At 37.9% G+C, this 21,668-nt stretch overlaps 1 protein-coding gene across 1 annotated transcript in view; it reads right to left on the bottom strand.

The window, feature by feature from the left end:
* The window catches only part of lrp13 (low-density lipoprotein receptor related-protein 13), a 33,703-nt gene extending 13,070 nt beyond the window's left edge, over positions 1-20,633 (bottom strand). Inside the window, exons 1-11 of the mRNA XM_052100131.1 lie at positions 20,598-20,633; positions 13,972-14,074; positions 12,136-12,309; positions 11,209-11,418; positions 8,617-8,835; positions 6,400-6,612; positions 4,565-4,794; positions 4,342-4,471; positions 3,202-3,389; positions 1,475-1,658; positions 1,125-1,337 (exon numbers count right to left, since the gene is read on the bottom strand). Coding sequence (XP_051956091.1) covers positions 1,125-1,337; positions 1,475-1,658; positions 3,202-3,389; positions 4,342-4,471; positions 4,565-4,794; positions 6,400-6,612; positions 8,617-8,835; positions 11,209-11,418; positions 12,136-12,309; positions 13,972-14,074; positions 20,598-20,633 — 1,900 coding nt within the window. The remainder of the gene's footprint in view (positions 1-1,124; positions 1,338-1,474; positions 1,659-3,201; positions 3,390-4,341; positions 4,472-4,564; positions 4,795-6,399; positions 6,613-8,616; positions 8,836-11,208; positions 11,419-12,135; positions 12,310-13,971; positions 14,075-20,597) is intronic.
* Between the last annotated feature and the right edge of the window lie 1,035 nt (positions 20,634-21,668).

Here is a 21,668-nt window from a genome sequence, read left to right as displayed (position 1 = left end):
TTCAATGCTCATGTTGCACGTATGCAAATTTAAACATCTGGCCCCAGTGGCTGGTAGCACCAGCTGTGCGCAAGTTAACAGTTAACATAGTTGTGGTGTCAATGGGCACCAAGTCACAATTTACGCACTTAAATATTTGAGCATTGCACCATTAAAATAGGGTAGGACGTAACTCTACGTATAAACTAAATTACGGAAGCCTCCGACCAGGAATGACAGATGGAATTAAAAAACAGACTGATGCATGACAGGCAATGATATGCATGATAAATATACTATTTATCAAATCTACTATGCATATTTTAATGGGGATATAATTTACAGCTGACTGTTACTTGAGCAAACAAGGTTTGAACATCAACCATAACTAGATAAAATTTTCATTCACAGCTTTTTAACACTTGTGTATACATTTACATATTTATCCAATAAGCAGCAAACGCCATAATATGCGACTACGCATCACTATACAGAGAGCTTGCGACCTACTAGTTCAGTCTTGCTTTAAGAACAGATGGTGCAACCAAATTAAGCACTAACATGGTTACAAACTAACTAGAAGTTACTAAGCCCTTAGTGTGAACATGTCCTAACTTACGCATAGCTGGTGCAACCTTACCCAGGTGTTTAAGCAGTGATGAGACAGGAGCTTTTATTGCAATACTTTTTATTGGACAATATCAGCAATATCATTTTTCATGTAAAGGTATGCAAAAATAATTCTACTCCCTGAAAAATATTAATTAAATAAGTGTTGTGAGAAATCTCAGCGGTGTCTGACAGCTCTAGACTTTGTAAACCGCAAACCAAAATGTGTCCGTGGGCCACGGTCTGACACTTTTTGCCTGTCAATCATTTGCATGTACTCATAGTACTGTAGTTGCAGCAAACTGAGGCTTAATGCCATTTCTATGCCATGTTGTTCATAACTGTTGTTGGTTGAGGGCACCATTTTTTAACATCCGTTTCTGCTTGATGTTGGTCTCAAAGCTCATTTGGTATCTTTGGAGTGTGGGGTTTTGGAAAGAGGGGCGTGGCTAATTCAACAGCTCAGTCTAGCAGAAGTAGAACAGCTAAAAATCACTTGAAGCACATTTAATAGGTCAAATACTATTCCTGCTCACCTTTAATGATGGTTCCTTTGCTTTTCTGATCCAGTGACAGCCACTTTATGTTGTCAGTATTGGGGTTGATCCAGTACACTCTCTCCTTCTGCCAGTCACAATCAAGTGAGAGGACAAACCGTTTCTCTGCAGAGATGAGAATATCCAGACTAGAGCTCCTCAGACCCAGCAGGAAGACCTCAGATTGCACAGATGCCAGCAGGTATGGCTCACCTGTGACGGGTAGATATTTTGACAAGGACTCAAAGAAAATGGAAGAACAGTAACTTGAGATAATTTATAAAAAAAAAAAAAAGGATTACAAAAAAAAAAAAATATATATAGAATTGTGAACTTTTGATTGGAGATACCTGTAATTTTGCAGGTGCGGCCATCAGGTTCCAGCACATAACCTTGGCTACAAGAGCACTTGTATGAGCCTTGAGTGTTGTTACAGTAGTGTGAACAGATGGCTGGACTGTCCAAACACTCATCAACATCAACACACACTAGACCGTTATCTACAGGCTTGTAGCCAATCCTGCACCAACAGTGCTGTAGGAAGACAAAGAAAAAAAAAGAAGAAAAAAAAGAGCAATGAATGAAATCACAAGAGTGTAAAGGCCTCAGTGGTCATTAGGGGCCAAGCACCAAAAGTGCATAAGCACCTGTATTTGTTGGTGCCGTTATTCTTCTGGCTGGGAGTCTATTGCAGCCCATAGAAACAAATGGTGACAAAGCGGTGATATTTGGCACACTGACTGGTGAGGGTCCAAAAGGACCAATTTTGGGTTCAAGGAACCAGTTGCGGTTAAGAAACCCCTTTGTTATGTTGGCATGACAAAGCTTCTACAAACTTTCAGGTTTTTTCAAAATCCCTAAACAGACCAACATTTCTAGCACTAACTCCTCCTAGAGCTTTGAAGCCACATTCACCAAACTTGGTACAAACGTGGACGTCACACTGTTCTGGAATGGTGCGTGAAGTCTTTTCTAACTGATCATACTAACACTGTCTACACCAGAAGTGGGCATCAGTTCCATTTTGTGCCGCACGGCTGGCGCTACTACTGACAAAAACACAAATGCTTAGAACTTTACGTTGGTGTAGAAAGGGTGTAATGGTTTTTGCACGGAGGATGATCAAAAATGGGAAAAATACCAGACTTATATTGACGGAATGCTCATTAATTCAACCTGTCAAAAATTTGAAATGTAAACAAACCCACAAAAGGCCTTTAATCTGCTTCAAATGAAGATTCCAGATTCAATTGACCCATTACAGTGATGTCACTTTACCTGCAGCCGCCATATTTGTAATCAATCAATGGGACACCCTTAAAACACTAACAAGAAAAACCTCAGTGCTTTTGATCCATGCCAAGTCCCAGGATAGGTGTATATAGGTCTGAAGTCAGTGCAAATATTGCCAAATTTGAATTTCGCAGACATTTAAGTATTTTATAATATCACAATACATCTGTGATTGTCCCATCTGTATGAACGTAAGAGCTGCTTTTAACTCATTAAGAATACACAGGATGCAACCGAGACTTATTAGTGAATAAGACTATTCACACAATCAGACTACAATGCAAATATACTGTATTAAAGTCTGTGCTTCATGATCTTATGATGTGTTGCATATTGACTAACATTAGTATATACACATTAAATATATACTATATATACACACACATATATTCTTTGAGTCGTACTTAAGTTGGTTTGTGTGCTACTGCTGACATGCTTTGCTTTATAATTTTTCAGCATGTGCTTTTGACCAAAGGGACAAACAGTGCTTTTATTACAGGTTCAGTCCCCCTGGAATAACCTAGTGTGTCTTGAAAGCACAAAGGTCATATTTTCAAGGATTGCCTCTTGCAAATGTTCCATCTACAAACTTTTGTTTACCATCTCAGATTTCTTAAACAATGCACCCTACCACAATTAATGACATTTGTACGCTGAAAACGTAATAAAAAAAAAAATATCCAAGAATGAAAAGGTCAGGAAACTAATCCTCCATATATTTTGCATGGAGGCCAGTAGCTCTAATGTTCAAAGCAGATTTGTTAAAAGGAGGGAGAAGCCATACTGCCCCTGTAGGTGTGCTGTGGCAATCCTGTGCACACTTTGACTTTTCAGAACATTTCTTTATCTGACAGTCTCCACCCTCATCAGAACTGTCCAGACAGTTAGTGACTCCATTACAGAGCTGAGACAGATCCACACACTCAGAACTCCCACACTGGAACTGATGAGGAGGACAGGACACACGTGGACCTGTTAAAACACAAAATGACATACCCAGGAACTGTAGAGATTTCAAGAAAAGGCAATCTTGGTCAAACTACCATTAGAATATTACTTTTGCATTTTAAGCGGTAAACATGAATTAAAAGGAATAGTTTGTCCAAAAATAAAAATTCTCATTTACTTATCCTCATGTCATATCAGATGTGTTTGACTTCTCTGCAGAACCAGAAGATTTTAAGAATATCTCAGCTCTGTTGGTCCTTACAATGCAAGTGAATGGTGACCAGACATTTGAAGCTCCTTAAAGACTTAAATATTGATCTATTTCTCACCCACGCACATATCGCTTCAGTAGACCTATATTAAACCACTGTAGTCATATGGATTACTTGTGGCCTTTGTGTGATTTGGAGCTTCAAAAAGGTCTGGTCACCATTCACTTGCATTGTAAGGACCAACACAGTGGAGATATTCTTCTAAACACATCTAGGATGGCATGAGGGCGAGTACACCATGAGAATTCTCATTTTTGGGTGAACTATTTCTCAATTTTGTCATCAATTATCGAGACCTGTGGAGTGACTCACAAAATCCATTTCTAAACAGGCAATCTCTTGGGATCCTTGAGAGTTGCTAATCAGCACCCTGACAGGATATAAAAAGACGACATTTTTTTAAGCTAGAAAGTTCATATGAAATGCTTTCGCAACCCATTTCTGAGTGAAAACAAGTACAGAATGGAACTTTATTTTATCCATCGCAAATTGATTTGAGCGTAAAAAGTGGCCACTTTGACGAATAGTTGCAGGAAAGGGGGTTGAAAGTAAGAGTGCTTGCTGACCACAGATGAAATTGATATATATATATATATATATATTTTCCCAGAAGCAGAGCAAGCTAGATTAGAACTCCGTTCATACCATGCCATGCTTCGAACTCCTGGGTTCAGTCAAAGTCTGAAGAATCAATGTAAACTCACAGCCAAACTCATCGCTTCCATCCTTGCAGTCTTCAGTGCCATCACAGCTCCAGGCTTGTGGAACACAAAAAGTCTTTGAGGAGCACTGCCACTGGAACTCACCACACTTCACAGGAGACTCCGTACAGTTCTGTCTCATTTCAAACACATGAGCAATGAAGCGTCACCACACAGAGTGCCTTGAAATTAATTTATAACGTTTTTTCAGTACAAAATAGCACACCATCTCATCAGTTCCATCTTTGCAGTCAGTCTCTCCATCACATATCCACTCCTCTAGCAGACACTCGTGGCTTTGCGGACAGTGGCGTTGCGTGTTGCAGGGTGGCGGTTCAGCACAGTCCTCCTCATCTGAATGATCTCTGCAGTCCGTGAGACCGTCGCAGCGCATGCTGGCGGAAATGCACTGACCACTGCTGCAACGCCATTCTGCACTGCTGCAGCTCTCCGAATCTACAACAGGAAAACAAAACATGCGCCTTAAGATGGTTTAAATACAGGGTTTCTTCACCTTTTAAACCCATGGCACTCAACAGGTGGCCTGCAAACCATCCCCGTGATATCACATCAAATTATTGAATGTGTATGAATTGATGCGTCCATTTTCAAGAGAGCCTTTATGGTAATTCTCAGTATTGATAAACTGCTGAACCGCTATAGAGGAAAAGAAACGGCAAACAGATAAAAATAATGTAAACGACAAATCTGGGCATAAAAAAAAACTGATCATAAGACTCATTATATAATATGAGTGCAGGGTCAGTTTGGACACGCACGTTGATGACTGTTTGTGCACGCTCAGTCACTTTAAGCGCGCACGAGCGGAGTCTCTCTTCCACCACACCTGCTCGTTACTGCCATAGCATGAATCAACAGGGCGTTTGGGGACAAACAAGCTCAGGGAGGTACATGCGCTCGTTGTGAACCATAAATAGGAGTTAGCATTGGATGCAAATATCTTGTTTTGAGGGCACTGTATGTGTGTACCAAGTGGCCAGCAGGGGCGGACTGGGAAGAGAAACTGGCCCACTAGGCCTATTATAGGCGATTCCTCACCCCTAACCAATTTGTTTGGGATGAGCATTTTACGTCGGCGTAACTGTCTAGCTCATGTTTAGACAGACCAACAATTTTAAACAAAAAAATAACTCCAGGTGTTACACATGTCAACGATGCATACAGGCTACAATGCATTTATAAATTATGTGTTTTGTGCTTATAATTGTCATTTTAATATTTGGATATTTATGTGACGTTCTTCATCTGGAACTCTTCACTTCTGCAGTAGACAATGTGTTTCAAATGCATAGACAACTTGTTATATTAAAAAGATATTATAATTAAATTCCTCCTTGAATGTCTGCACATGACATCCCCTTTCAGTCATGAGGATTTAATTTATAAATGATCTTTTGGTATACAATATTAGCATTACCAGATGTACCCCTAACACTTCCAAAAGTACAGACATAATAATTTCCCCATGTTTCCAATTTTCCTCGAAACATTCCTTTGCTTCCAGCATGTAACACTGAGGAAACGGCATACGAGTGTTCAGAAAGACCAACAATTGCAAACGAATATGTACCATGATTTTGTCTTGATTAAGGTTTGCAAACTCCTAAATAAATAATACATGTATTCAACTATAACAGAGAAAGCATTAAAAGCGTAAGATTACATGTTCACGGATAGGGACACCTGGTGGCCAGGGTTGGTAACGCGTGCATTTGTTTGGAGAGAATTTTTTTTGAAGAGGGGTAACATTTTAGAATTGGTTTTTTTTTGTGAAAAACATTTTTAGAAAAAAAATAAAAAATAAAAGTACGACTTTGGCTCGTACTTTTACGGTTCAGGCTTCTGTAAAATATAATCGTTTCAATTATATTTTTAAGAAATAAAAGATTACAAACTATTTATATGAAAAATGTCAAGAATTTCAGCTTTTAATTAGTCTCCAGATAGTTATACCACTTTTTTTACTATGCCACCACCCCCCGACAATCATCTTCTAATGAGTCACCAAAACTTGCTGCCAAGACTGAATTCAAAACTTACCACAGTTGTCCTCATCGCTGCCGTCCGCACAGTCTGCGTCTCCATCACAGACGAATGATTCTGGGATGCAACGGTTTTTGTCACAGCGATGAGCACATTCCTCCTCCGACTTGAAGCAGTCCACTTCATCCGAGCGATCCTGACACTGAGCCACACCGTCACAAAACTGCCTTCGCTCAATACACTTCTTACCATGTGCACACTGAAACTGACCTGAACAGATTGGAAGAAACATTACCTTGTGAACACCGGTATTAAGGAAGAGGAAAATACTGTAGTTGTACGAACTAGATTTATGCAGCTGCATGCACCGCCATAACACCAGAGTGTTGCTATGGTGTTCGGAGTGTTTTTGTAGTCCATTGCTATGCAGTTGCCAGGATGGTTGCTAGGGCATTCCTACAGTAGGTGGCTGTTTTCTGGCTCAAGTCATAATAGCACACTGCAAACACTAATATTTTTGGCCTGATTGCAATAAACCCCTTAAAAGGGATGGATCACCCAAAAATTATTTCGTTATTTAAAATCACCCTCATGCCATCCCAGATGTGTATGACTGTCTTCCACAGAACACAAATAATTTTGGAAGAATATCTCAGATCTGTAGGTCCATAAAATGCAAGTGAATGAGTGCCACATTTTGAAGCTCCAAAAAGCACATAAAGGCAGCATAAAAGTAATCCATATAGGACTCCAGTGGATTAATGTCTTCTGAAGCAAAACACTAAGTGTAAAGAACAGAGAAATATTTAAAACGAGGGTCAAAGTCATGCAGCCTTTCGCTTGACTCAAGCGAGGTGGCAAGTTTATAGAACTGATGTGTGAAATACGTAAATATTCAGAAGCACGGTGTTAAGAGAAGCATAGATATTCATACATAGATGCCTCATTCGGCTGGTTTGGATAAGTCAATTGCAGCGCAATCTTAGAACGGTCAACAAGGGGAGCTGTTTGAATCGGTTTGAATGCAAATACACTTAACGCAGATGTTTGCATGGATTTATGAACTGATAAAAATGTAACTAAGGTCCATAAGAGCCCATAGTTACAGAATAACCCTAATATGACAATGACACAGACAAGCCAGTGTTATCAAATCACCAAAACATTCCACGCTGCAATTTTAATCTTGAAATATCCACTTGTTTTGGTGTAAAATGAAGGCACTTCATGACGAATCCACTCTTTTTCATGGTGTGGATCGAAGTAAGTTTATTTGACGCGCTTGCTGCTGCTGCAGTGGTGGACTCCACTCCAGTGTCAGAGCGCAGCTGTAAAGTTCCCCTGTTGTAAAGTTTTGTCCCTTTCAAAAATCTCAATAAATTATGCATTTATTTACACTTATTAAATGAAAACCAGTAGTGTAAAGTTTTAAATATACTCCAAATTTTTTTTCCAAAAAGTTACTCAAGTAAATGTAGCACGCTACCACCCACCTCTGCATAAACTGTTTTTTGTGGAATCGTGGTCCATCATATTATATTGCGGAACAGCTGCTAATAAGGGATCTATGTATGAATATCTATGCAGAGGAGGCTTAAGTGCTTCAAGCGAGACAGTTTGAACTCCACCTTCATCAACGAGCTGGCCAGAAGCGAACATTTTATTCATTTATTTATTTTTTTACAAAAAGTTACATATTGATCCATTTCTTACACACGCCTAGCGTTACGCTTCAGAAGACATTAATGAATCCACTGGAGTCGTATGGATTACTTTTATGATGCCATGTGCTTTTTGGAGCTTAAATGTGGCACCCATTCTATTGCATTGAAGAAAGACAGTCATACGCATCTGGGATGGCATGAGGATGAGTAAATGAAAGTTGATTTTTGGGTGAATTATTCCTTTAGGATAAGAAAACCCTTGGGTGAAAATTTGCTTACAATCATAACTAAAAGGTTTTCTTACCCTAATTGTTACAACCTGGCCCTTGTACCCAAATACTCAATCCAAGTCGATTGGATTTTTTATGCCTGTTTAACGTATACTAGGCAAACAATTTGAAGTGTTATACAGGTCCATAACACAATGGTAAGGGACATGTTACACGTCAAAGTTTAACAGGTTAGGGGGTTTGTTCAAATCCCTAAACCTATAATGTAGCGATAGATTCAAGAATACCCTGTTATAAAACACAATATGCTACATTCTGTAAAAAAAACTGAGGAAACTAGGAAAATGTGTGCCTGAAACATTCTAGCATAATTTCCTTACTGGATTCGCACTCCACGGAACATTCATCCTCATCGGATCCATCCTTGCAGTCCCGCTCTCCATCACACAAGTGATTGTACAGAACACAGTCGGTTCCATCTCTGCATAACTTGGAGCCAAGAGAACAGCGCAGAGGTGCTTTAGCTACAGAACTGTCCTCAGAGATATCCTCAGTCTTCTCCTCTTCACCATCATCATCATCATCATCATGATTAACATCTGTGAAGATGACGAGAGGGTAAATGAAGACTACATGTACACGTTGAAATTGCAAATAAAACCTTCAGTGAAAATTATTGTTTCTTTGCATTATTTACTCACCCTACCCTCTCCTACGAAGATTTCTAGAGAAATGTCTCGGCTCTCTAGGTCCATACAATGCAAGTGAATGGTGGCCAGAACTTTGAAGGTCTTGGCAAAAAATTTTTACTTGCATTGTATTGTCACCATTTACTTGCATTGTATGGACCTGCAGAGCTGAAATATTCTTCTTAAAACCTGTTTGTGTTTTCTGCAGAAAACAAAGATAACCACATCTGTGATGGTATGAGGGAAAGTTAATGATGAGAGAATTTTCATTTTTGGGTGAACTATCGCTTTAAATGTGTTGCAAGCAATTTCTATATTTTTAATACCACATAAAAGGTTTCTACTGCCTGACAGATGCAACTCAAATAGGTGCTCGGAGAAATCAAACCAGTCTCTTGGTCAGCCCTAGGCTCAGTATACATCAAACAACAAGTGTGCCAGGTGAGCAGCCCACACATTTTTAGCCAATCAGGAAACAAGCCAATCCAAAACGCTCTGTCCATGAACCCTTTTGTGCATTCGTGCTTGCTAACATGCTTATGATGAGAGGGCGTGTGGATGAAGATAGCAAAATTGTTGAAATTTATACCATGTTGACGTTTTTAGTATCTTAACCTTATGGTTTTCTCAAGTATGCAGTACTAGAGGACGCTTTCAAAATAAAGGTCGACCGATAGTGGATTTTGCCAATACCAATAACTAAGGTGGTGGGGAAAAGGCAGATAGCTGATTAATTGACTGATGTTTTTTAATTTGATAAAAATTTGAATAATTTCTTATTCTTTCCTTACTATGACTGGCACATACATCAGTCCAAAATACATGTACAAGAGTAAGAAATGAATTAGAAGCCACTGTTATTTGTAGAACTAAATGCTAAAAGGTCACATTCACCTTTGCACGGCGAAATTCCACGGGCAAAAGCGGCATGGGTGGATGAGATGGGCTTCTTTTTAATGCTGCACTTTATACTCCGGAAGAGTGAAGTTAAAAAGAAGCTAAAATGATATCCTTGTCCATTGTGAATATATTTAGTGTAGCGCAGTGGCGGCTGCTGGTCTTTCAAAGAGGGGAAGCTCATTTTCGGCCTACATTATAAACTTATTTACCCTATTTTTTGCACTAAATCAATCTTAGGTGTTGATCTGCCCTGCTGTTTAATTCTAATTTTTTCCTCGCAAGGAAGACTTTGAAATGGCTTCGCCAAAATCAGGTCGACAATATTAGCACCGTCTGCCATCGTGCGCAGTTTCACCCGTACGACGCTAGCCTAGCCTACTGTATGCATGCATGTATGTACGTACGTACGAACGCTCTAAAACAAAATATATTAAACTTGGTAAAACAAAAACAAGGAATGTGGTGTATAATTGTGTGAAATGTATTATGCAAATTGACTAGCAATTTCGCCAAACAAATATAAAGAAATAGGTTGCAGCAGGTTGTCTTTCGACTACACTTGAGAAATCCGCGATGGGACTGAGCGCGATATAGCTTCAGTGACTTCTTATAGTACAGATTCGCTGTCAATCAAAAGGAGATGCAGTCTTTCAACAGATCCTCCAATCATCACGCGGAAGCCCGGAGTCCGGGCCAGCCCACTCCTCATTCACCCCCAGAGACGCTGAGCGTCCGTGGGCGGGACATAATCGCAGCATTTATCCAATGACCGTCTATTTTCGGAGCACTGAAAAAAACTGTTCAGTGCAGCCCCATTGAAGTCAATGGACGCTCGGCTTCAACAGGGAAATGCACTGACACTACGGGAATGTATGAGAAGTAAATCGAGTCAGCCGACCTGCTATATGTAATGTAGCTGATTCTGAACGAACTCGTCTTCGAGATGAACGTGTTCTAACGCATTTTTAGTCAATAAATTGTTTACACAATAGTACATATTTGACCATTATTTTTTTGACATTATAGGGGAAGCTGAGCTTCCCTTGCAGTCTTAAAGAAATCCCCACTGGTGTGGCGGTGTACGAAGCACCGCCTACACAGTGGTCAAGGCCAAATCAAGCAACGTCCTATGGGTCAACACAGCGAATTCACCTGTCAAATTTACCAAACTTTAACTCAACAAAACGGTAAATTTCTCAGCACCGGCAGTCCACTGCATGAAATTCAAATTTGCTACAAAAAAAAGTAACTTTGGACACCGATTAATCTGTTAAACCGATATATTCCTCGATTTCGATCTAGTTGCTTTCAAGCAAAAATAGTGTACACTTCCAGTAGCCGAGTTACAATCCAGTAATATCGTTTTAAAACCAAAAGTCTTACCACAGTTGTCCTCATCGCTTCCGTCCACACAGTCTGCATCTCCATCACAGATGAAGGATTCTGGGATGCAGCGGTTGTCACAGCGATGAGCACAGCCCTCCTCTGACTTGAAGCAATCCACTTCATCAGAGCGATCCTGACACTGAGCCACACCGTCACAAAACTGCCTTCGCTCAATACACTTCTTACCATGTGCACACTGAAACTGACCTGAGAACAGAATAAATACAGTGAACCAGCAAGTGGACACTGACAAATGAACCCAACCAGAATTCTTGTTTTAATAGGTTTATTGCAAATTATAATTACTTCAGACTTTGACTAATTTGGCAAAACTAAATTTATTCTCGATTAAAATGCACCGTTGCCAAATGGCACTGCAAGTTTTGAAAACTGCCTTCCAACTTAATAGTGACGGGCTGGTTTGAGTATTTCTGTAACTGCTGATCTCCTGGGATTTTCACAAACTAAAGTCTCTAGAATTTACTCAGAGTGGTGCCAAAAACAAAAAACATCTAGTGAGGGGCCGTTCTGTGGATGAAACACCTTGTTGATGAGAGAGGTCAACAGAGAATGGCCAGACTGCTTCAAACTGACAAAGTTTATGGTAACTCAGATAACCACTCCGTACAATTGTGGTGAGAAAAATGTTTTGGCAGCACGAGGGGGACCTATACAATATTAGGCAGGTGGTTTTAATGTTGTGGCTGATCGGTGTAATTACCCCATTAATTAATGGAGGCTCAGAGCAAATATGCTCCAACAATGTAAAATGTGAGGCTCTCACTTATATTAACATCTGATATATTCTTTTGGTCTAGTTGGAAGATATTTTAAAGGCAATAGTGCCCCTGGAAATCAACGGAAGTTAATTTCAGACCCTGATGGGAACACCTTTGAGTGAAACTGAGCTAAAGTTAAACGTACCTACGGTGCAGACAGAGGCACACTCATCTTCATCAGAGCCATCAGGACAGTCGTTGTCCCCGTCACACACATGACTGTACAGCACACATTCGGATCCATCATTACAGGGTTTGAAACCCAATCTGCAGCGTAAGAGAACTGGCTCAGATGCAACTTCTGCCAGCACACATTTAGCTACAGAAGAGCACACAGCAATGCATTAGATAACTACAAATTAAAGCAGTTCTTTAACATATGCAAGAACATTCATTTTATGCATCATTAACTTTACAGTATGTGCATTATTTGAAGTGCAACTATTGAGTTAATACCAAAGTGTCTAAAACATCTCAGTGTTATTATGCAAATCAGAATACAAAATACCACACCAGAAAGGGAGCAAAAGAAGGCAATGCTTATGAGAATTTAAATATCATGAAAGTACCATCCTAAAAATGCATAGAATCATTTATTCTGAGAAAACAAGTTGTTGGAGGGTGTAGTGATAAAAAATAATATGTCATTAGTCTTGTAGGACAAATCGCCTTAAATGAGTTTGACTTCTACTGAATGATTTATCTGCCCCAATCATGGTTAGCAACTACAGCAGCACTTCATTTAATGTATACAATTACAAATCATTAAGGAATATATCACACTGAAGTTTAATCACCTCTCAGAAGCAGTAAGATCCCCCATGATGCGACATGTAGTAGCACAAACATGCACATGACTGCAGAAACGTTCTGGACAAACCAACCCAATTCGTGCTCTGTTGCTTTAATCGCGTCAACAGCTGACATCGATGCATCGTAATTGATCAGATGACGGAGGATTGATTGCTCGTTTTTAATACTGACAATCAATTTAATACTAAGCTTGTTTATTAATTAAAATGATAACTTATACTTTATTAAATTAAAAAGTATTTTAAGTTAATCAACTAATATTTATTATTAATACTATATTGTAATATGAATATATATATATATATATATATATATATATATATATATATATATATATAAAATCAATAACTTAATTACTAACAATATTTTATAATTACATTAAATTAAATAATTAAATTTATTTGATGAAATTTAATAATCATACTTAACAAAATTATTATTTATTATAATTTTTAAACTATTACAAAACATTTATAATTGTATTAATTTGATTATAAATTAATAAATAGGTATGGTAGGATGTAGACAAGACATGGGCAACATAGGGCGAGGGGGCCAGATCTGGCCCTCCACATGGTTTAATGTGGCCCGCGGCTCATTTATCGTAAAAGCCTTTCTTTCTTTTTTTTTTATTGGATATTTCGGTTAACTTGCATTGGGACCTAACGCGTCTCCACAAGCGTTTAAAGTCCCTGTAAAGGGAATTCTAAAAAAAAATTCTAAACACATTATAAATGTTAGAAATGTATTGCTAAAACATATTACAAAGACTGTGAACTGTGAAGGACTGAATTGTGGAGTTAGACCGTTAAACAGTTTTTCACCATTGCTATTTTCCGGATTTTTTTTGGGCGGGGCTAAAACGGGGGCTCGATGACGCACTGGAGCCCCTGAGCTCCTGGACACGCCCCTACTTGATGACGCACTGGAGCCCCTGAGGCTGGCCGCTCCTAACAATATAAATAGAGCACATTCGCATCAGTTTGGCGCTCAATCGCGAGTTACCGTCAGTACTATTATTAGTTACTACAGCCTACAGTTTGCTAGTTAGCTATGCCTTCGGCACAGAAATGCGTACTACCTGGATGCGATCATGTCACGAAACAGATCGGTGTCCTTATTTAAATTTCCTAAAAACGATCACATACAAGGGAGAGCAAAATCTTACCATTCTGTTGCAGAACGAGGGGGACGATGTTGACTTTCTTGGTCAATGTCCTCTGAATCAGATTCAGGCTCTGGAGGCTCAAACATATATGGCTTGGTAAAACCTAATAAACTGCTAGGAGCATCCATTCCGGCTGTAGCGGTGACAGTTGAGTGTGTGTGGCGACGGCAGCTTTCCCGCGAGTGGGCGTGGTTTCAGCGCAGCCAGCGGACACGCCCCCAGCGTTTGAGAGCAGAGACCATTGCTCATTTTTTCAAGATTTTGATAGCTTATTTTATGTACTTGCCGACTTTTTTTATCATTCAAATTTGGCTGGGTGGCTAATAACACATTTTTCTGTGATATGACAAACTCAGAACACATACTTAATTTTGACTTTACAGGGACTTTAACATACTCAGGGTTGCCAGATAAGAGACGCAACACTTGAGATTTATACTTGCACAAATTGGAAATATTCCGCCTAATGTAATACTTATTTGGTGCAATCTGGCAACCATGCACGTGAGCGTGCTTTCCCCTTTGAACAAACTTAACGATCTATAGTCCAATATTCTGCTCAAGGAAAAGTGTTATACAGCTACACTGTGTCCATTCTTGAGGCTGCTTGTGATGTTTGGTGCTACTTTGCAGGTAAACCTTCTCAGTGATTAAATTAAATATAAAAGTAGATCTCTGCATCAATGAGTGCGGGAGAGAGAGATCGTTTACGGACTTGTCCCTCATGTGTGTGTTTATGTTGTCTTTTAAGTTGATCATTAAAACTGTTATTTATATTGAAAAGCCGGTTCTCGCCTCCTCCTTTCCATTGATCCCTTTACAGAGTAATATTGTATATTGAATATTCTAATGAGTATTTAATTGCCAAATGACAATATACACTTTATTTGATTTTGATAATATAATGTATTTTATTAGCTAGTTAATACAAGACTTTCCTCCTCTGAACACAAAAGGCGATATTAGGCATTATGTTAGTCCCAGTCACCTTTCACTTTTTAATGTATCCTTTTTACCATAAACAGAGGCTGTCATTCTGCTTAAATTCTCCTTTTGTATTTCATGGAAGAAAGAAAGACGTTTGGGTTTGGAACAACACAAGGGTGAGTAACTGATGACATATTTAATTTTTTTTGGGTGAACTGTCTCTCTATGAATAAGGTAAAGATTATTACATTTTCGCTATTTCTGGAGGAAGTTTACTTTCTCACACACGAGTAATTATAAAATTGTATTATTATGTCTGGTGATACATAAATAAATGTAACATGGGTTAATAGGAGATATGTAAAAACTGTCAAAGGGCTACTTGTATTGTTGGGAAGGTTATTGAATTTAGTGTTTAAATAGCCAAGATGACAATAAAATTGCCTATTTAAAATTTTTGTTTTGCAGCGCCCTTAAATGTGAACTTGGTATTCATTGTCCTGTTGGTGTTATTTGGCTGAAAATACATGGACACTACACTGAGTGACCCCTCAACTATGTTATTTTCACAGCAGGGTTCCAGTCATGGACAATCTATTATAAGTATTTTATTGATTTATTAAATAGCTTAGTTAACTGATGGACCAATACATATTTTTTAATGTAATAGAACTAATATAATTTGATTATATTGATAATTAGATATTTCTAATCATACAACATAATGCTTTCTTAATTTATTTTACTCAATTAAAATTAAAATATTGCTCTGAACTAATAACCCGGCCTTATTTAAAGATGCACTCATTAACTTTTGCATTTGTGTTATCTTGGACCTACAGTGACACCTAGTGGTGTGGATGAAGCATAATTCAAAATCAATAGTTTTCAGTTTCAGATGCCATTGTAGATATTCTATATTCACGTTCAGCCATGAATAATTTAATCCAAGAGTAAAAGTGGCCAATATCAAGGCGTTACTGAGATTAAGCCAGTTGTATTTTGCTGGTCATGTGATTCTTGTGAGCTGTGGTGGTGGTGGTGTAGTGGTCCAAGCACATAACTGGTAATCTGGTAATCAGAAGGACGCTGGTTCGAGCCCCACAGCCACCACCATTGTGTCCTTGAGCAAGGCACTTAACTCCAGGTTGCTCCGGGGGGATTGTCCCTGTAATAAGTGCACTGTATGTCACTTTGGATAAAAGCGTCTGCCAAATGCATAAATGTAAATGATTCTAACATGGCCGCCCCCATGTGTGGACCCTCTCCATGTAGAATAAAATAGCTTTTATAAGGTTACTCGTATGACTGGAGTCATACAAGACATTTTAATGTGAGTGGTCATGATTCTATACATATGTTTCAAAATTACTATTATTTTCATTAGAAGTTTTTGAATGAGGAAAAGTGCACCTAATTAATGTATATGGTATCAACAGGAATATGGATCAGTTTAGCACATTTTGTGCTGCTGTGTCAGATGTAATTATGATTTACCTCTTCCATTCACTCTTTTACATCTCTCACACATTATTTATAAAACAAACAGTTTTTGACCCCAAAATATTTCTGCCAAGTTCCTTTTATCTTATGACCAGATACATTTATGAATCTTTACTCAAAAAACGAGGACAAAGACGCAAACAACAAGCTTGTTTTCACTTTAATTAACTGTAGGTAAGTTGACTTATACTTGAATTTAATTTACAGTTGAAGTCAGAAGTTTACATACATTCAATCACATTTTTTCACAGTTCCTGACATTTAATCGTAGAAAACTTTCCCTGTCTTAGGTCAGTTAGGATCACTACTTTATTTTAAGAATATGAAAGGTCAGAATAATAGCCGAGAGAATTATTTATTTCAGCTTTTATTTCTTTCATCACATTCCCAGTGGGTCAGAAGTTTACATACACTTTGTTCATATGCCTTTAAATTGTTTACCTGGGGTCAATGTTTTGGGTAGTCTTCCACAAGCGTCTCACAATAAGTTGCTGGAATTTTGGCCCATTCCTCCAGACAGAACTGGTGTAACTGGGTCAGGTTTGTAGGCCTCTTTGCTCTCACACGCTTTTTCAGTTCTGCCCACAAATTTAGTTTTTTAGGTGAGGGCTTTGTGATGGCCACTCCAATACCTTGACTTTGCTGTCCTTAAGCCATTTTGCCACAACGTTGGAAGTATACTTGGGGTCATTGTCCATTTTGAAGACCCATTTGTGACTGATCTTTAACTTCCTGGCTGACATCTCGAGATGTTGCTTCAATTTATCCACATAATTTTCCTTCCTCATGATGCCATTTATTTTGTGAAGTGCACCAGTCCCTCCTGCAGCAAAGCACCCCCACAACATGATGCTGCCACCCCCATGCTTCACAGTTGGGATGACGTTCTTCGGTTTGCAAGCCTCACCCTTTTTCCTCCAAACATAACGATGGTCATTGTGGCCAAACAGTTACATTTTTGTTTTTGTTTCATTAGACCAGAGGAACTTTCTCCAAAAAGTAAGAACTTTGTCCCCATGTGCACTTGCAAACTGCAAGTCTGTTTTTAGTTATTGCGGTTTTGGAGCAATGCGTTCTTCCTTGCTGAGCAGCCTTTCAGGTTATGTTGATATAGGACTCGTTTTACTGTGGATATAGATACTTGTCTACCTGTTTCCTCCAGCATCTTCACAAGGTCCTTTGCTGTTGTTCTAGGATCGATTTGCACTTTTTGCACCAAACTACATTCATCTCTAGAATGTGTCTCCTTCATTAGCAGTATGATGCCTGCATGGTCCCATGTTGTTTATACTTGTGTACTATTGTTTGTACAGATGAACGTGGTACCTTCAGGTATTTGAAAATTGCTCCCAAGGACTTGTGGATGTCCACAATTTGTTTCTGAGGTCTTGGCTGATTTCTTTTGATTTTCCCCATGACATCAAGCAAAGAGGCACTGAGTTTAAATGTAGGCCTTAGAATAAATCCACAGGTACACCTCCAATTCAATACAGCTCCTATCAGAAGTTAATTGGCTAATTGTCTAAAGCCTTGACATAATTTTATGGAATTTTCCAAGCTGCTTAAAGGCACAGTAAACTTAGTGTATGTAAACATCTGACCCACTGGAATTGTGATATAATCAATCAAAACTGAAACAATCTGTCTGTAAACAATTGCTGGAAAAATAACTTATGTCATGCACAAAGTAGATGTCCTAAATAACTTGCCAAAACTATAGTTTGCTAATATTAAATCTGTATAGTGGTTAAAAAATAGTTTTAATGACTTCAACCTAAGTGTATGTAGACTTCAACTGTATATGGTTGATTTACGTCTGTATTGCTTGCATGTATATTATTTAAAGGAATATTCGGGGTTCAGTACAAGTTAAGCTCAATAGACATCATTTGGCATAATGTTGTTTACCACAAATCATTTTGATTTGTCCTTTTTTTTTTGAAAAAAAAAACAAAACAAAAAACAAAGCATGAATGGAGGTTACACTTACAATGACACTTACAATGGAAGTGAATGGGGCCAATTTGTGGAGGGTTTAAAGGCAGAAATGTGATGCTTATAGTTTTATATAAGCACATACATTTATACTTCTGTTAAAACTCTTATTTGAGATGTAAATGTAATTCATACATTATTATTTTAACGGTAATTTTAAGGTTTACCAGCGTTATGTCATCCTAGCAACAAAGTTGTAAAATTGGATGTAACATTACATAGAAAAGGTTGGTAAGGTTTTTTATCACACTAAAATTGTTTACATCTTGTGTCTATACTTTTAAAATATTTTAACGTTTACGGATTGGCCCCGTTCACTTCCATTGTAAGTGGCTCGCTATAACCCAGAATTTTCCTTTGTTTAAAGAAAGTAAGTGAGAAAGTCGGAAGTTAATTTTGTGGTAAACATGTTGTTATTAAAACATCGATGTTAGCAATTGCCCTTTTGTCAACATCTATACACTCATGTGATTGTTTTGTGTAGGTATGATGCTGTGTATTTGCAGAGGTGCTGCAGTGTTGTGGGTTATGGATGGGACTATCCTGACAGTGTTTTTAGAGATATTCCCTTATGCTACCGTGAGTTTATCTTCTCCAGATTACTCGCCATGACTGTGTGCTCAGACAGATTTAAACTGAGCCCTTTAAGTAAAGTTTTCTTCTATTGCCTTTTCCAGCACAAAGGGTCAAGCAGAACACTTGTCAAGATATCCTAAAATCCTTGTCACCAATGAAATTTCTATCATAATATGGAATCAATCCCAAAGTTATAAAATAAGAATCCTTTAAGAACCCAATCAGAATCAAGTAATATGCTACTGGATAAAAATAAATACCCATTTCAGTTTATTATTTCAAATATCAGGTTATCCATTTGGCTCTTATTGGACATTTATTTAATCCCATTAGGATTATAATAAGAAATTCCATTATTATATTTGACAAAATACATTTTCCTGCAAAATAAAAAATATGTTATATAACTGATAATAGGCCTATATTTACACAATCCAGATGGAAAAGCATTACGAACAAAATCTGTAATATTAGACATCAGAATAAATATGAATAACAATGTGCTCACGTGCATGAACATTAAAGTCATGTTCATCCCAAAAAAAAATTCTCATAATTTACTCACTTTCATTCCATCCCACATGTGAATGACTTTCTTTCTTCTGCAGAACACAAATTAAGATTATTAGAAGAATATTTCAGCTATGTAGGTCCAAACAATGCAAGTGAATGGTGACCAGAACTTTGAAGCTCCAAAAGTCACTAAAAGTCAGCATAAAAGCAGGGGCGAAAATCTCATCAAAATGTTGGGGGGGACAATAAACATAACAATTCTCAAGAGCAATTTTTGAAGGGGACACCAAGGGGTTTTTTGTTGTTGCCCCGTTTGCATTTGTATTATTTTATTTCTTAAACAATTATTTTAAGAATACATCATTCTAAAATATGTGTATTGTAAATGTATATTATTTACAATACACATATTTTAATGATATTTTAGGGGGGGACAACCCTCAGATAGGGGGGGTCCTGACCCCCCCGACCCCCCCGCGATTTCCGCCTATGCATAAAAGTAATCCATACAACCACAGTGGTTTAATATATGTCTTCTGAAGTGATGCAATCACTTTGGGCAAGAAACAGATCAATATATCAATCCTTTTTTTTTTTTTACCTTATATCTCCAATTTCACTTTCAGAATGTGAAAGTGAAATTGGAGATTTACAGTAAAAATGCTAGCACACAGCCACCCTGACATTATCCTGTGATAAACTTGGGAATTATTTTTTCCATCAATAATGGCAAGGGGTCCTGACCCCGAAGCAGCAAAGGAGCCCCAAATCATGATACTCCCTTAACTGTACTTCACCGTTGGGAAGATGTTGGTATTTGGTGCCCTTTTTACACATATGTAGTGCTGCGTGTTCTTTTCCAAAAAATGTAACGTTAGATTTATCAGTACACAAAGCATTTTCCCAGCAGTGTTGTGGAGTGTCAAGGTGGTCTTTGGCAAACTTCAGACACAAAGCAATGTTTTTGTTGGAAAGCAGTGGCTTCTTTCGTGGTGTCCTGCCATGGACCCCATGACTGTTTAATGTTTTACTTATAGTAGACTCATGAACAGAGATGTTAACCTGTTTCAATGATTCCTTCAACTCTTTAGCTGCCAATCTAGTATTTTGACCTTATTGAGCATTCTGCGGTGTGCCCTTTGAGTCATCTTTACTGGACGGCACTTCTAGGGAGAGTAGCCACAGTACTAAATTGTCTACATTTATAGACTAACTGTGGACAAGGTCTTCAAGATAACTTTGTAACCCTTTCCAGCTTTATGCAAAGCAACAATTCTTGGTCAGATGCCAGGTTTGCTAGCTCCTCTAATTAGCTTTTGTTGACGTGTTTGTTTGTTTTTCTTGCCACTGTAGATAGATAGATAATGCTATTATTTGTTATAAAAAAATAGCTAAATTAAAGGCCCTAAATAAATACTAGCATAATGTAAAGTATTAATAAAATGCCATCCTTTTTCCACTTTTTTTTCCTTTTCAGAAATTACAAAAACAAAATTAATCACCATATTCTTTTATTTCATAACAAAACTAAATTTTTATAAAAAAAAAAAAAAAAAGTTTTTGAAATTGATGAATAAAAGCAGCCAATAAGTGCCCAACATAGATGGGAACTCCTTCAATACTGTTTAAAAAGCATCCCGGGGTGATACCTCAAGAAGTTGCTTGAGAAAATGTCAGGAGTTCATGTCTGCAAATTCTAGGCAAAGGGTGACTACTTTGAAGACGCTAAAATATAACACAGTTTTGATTTATTTTGGATTTTGTTTAGTCACAACATAATTCCTATATTTCCATTTCTGTTATTCCATAGTTTTGATTCTAGCATTATTCTAAAATGTGAAGGGAAAAAAAAGAAAAAGTGACCCTAAACTTTTGAATGGTAGTGTATATATCACATATTGAACACTTGATTTGATCAGAAAAACCTGTAAACCAAAACGTAAATGTAGCTGTCCTTATTAATGCTTTGTGCCTTCTATTGGTATTTTTTTAAAGCAAAGCTATCCATCCATCCATCCATCCATCCATCCATCCATACACAATGTATACATTTATTAGTGTAATAAGTTTGCTGATAAACTTCGATTTTTCAGATATTTTTAGTTTGGTCTCTCTCTCTCTCTCTCTCTCTCTCTCTCTATCTATCTATCTATCTTTCTCTCTATCTTTCTCTCCTTATCAGC

Source organism: Xyrauchen texanus, chromosome 3 (genome assembly GCF_025860055.1).
Source record: "Xyrauchen texanus isolate HMW12.3.18 chromosome 3, RBS_HiC_50CHRs, whole genome shotgun sequence".
Taxonomy (NCBI): domain Eukaryota; kingdom Metazoa; phylum Chordata; class Actinopteri; order Cypriniformes; family Catostomidae; genus Xyrauchen; species Xyrauchen texanus.
The sequence above is the reverse complement of the archived record's forward strand: the minus strand, read 5'-3'. Positions and strand labels throughout refer to the sequence as shown.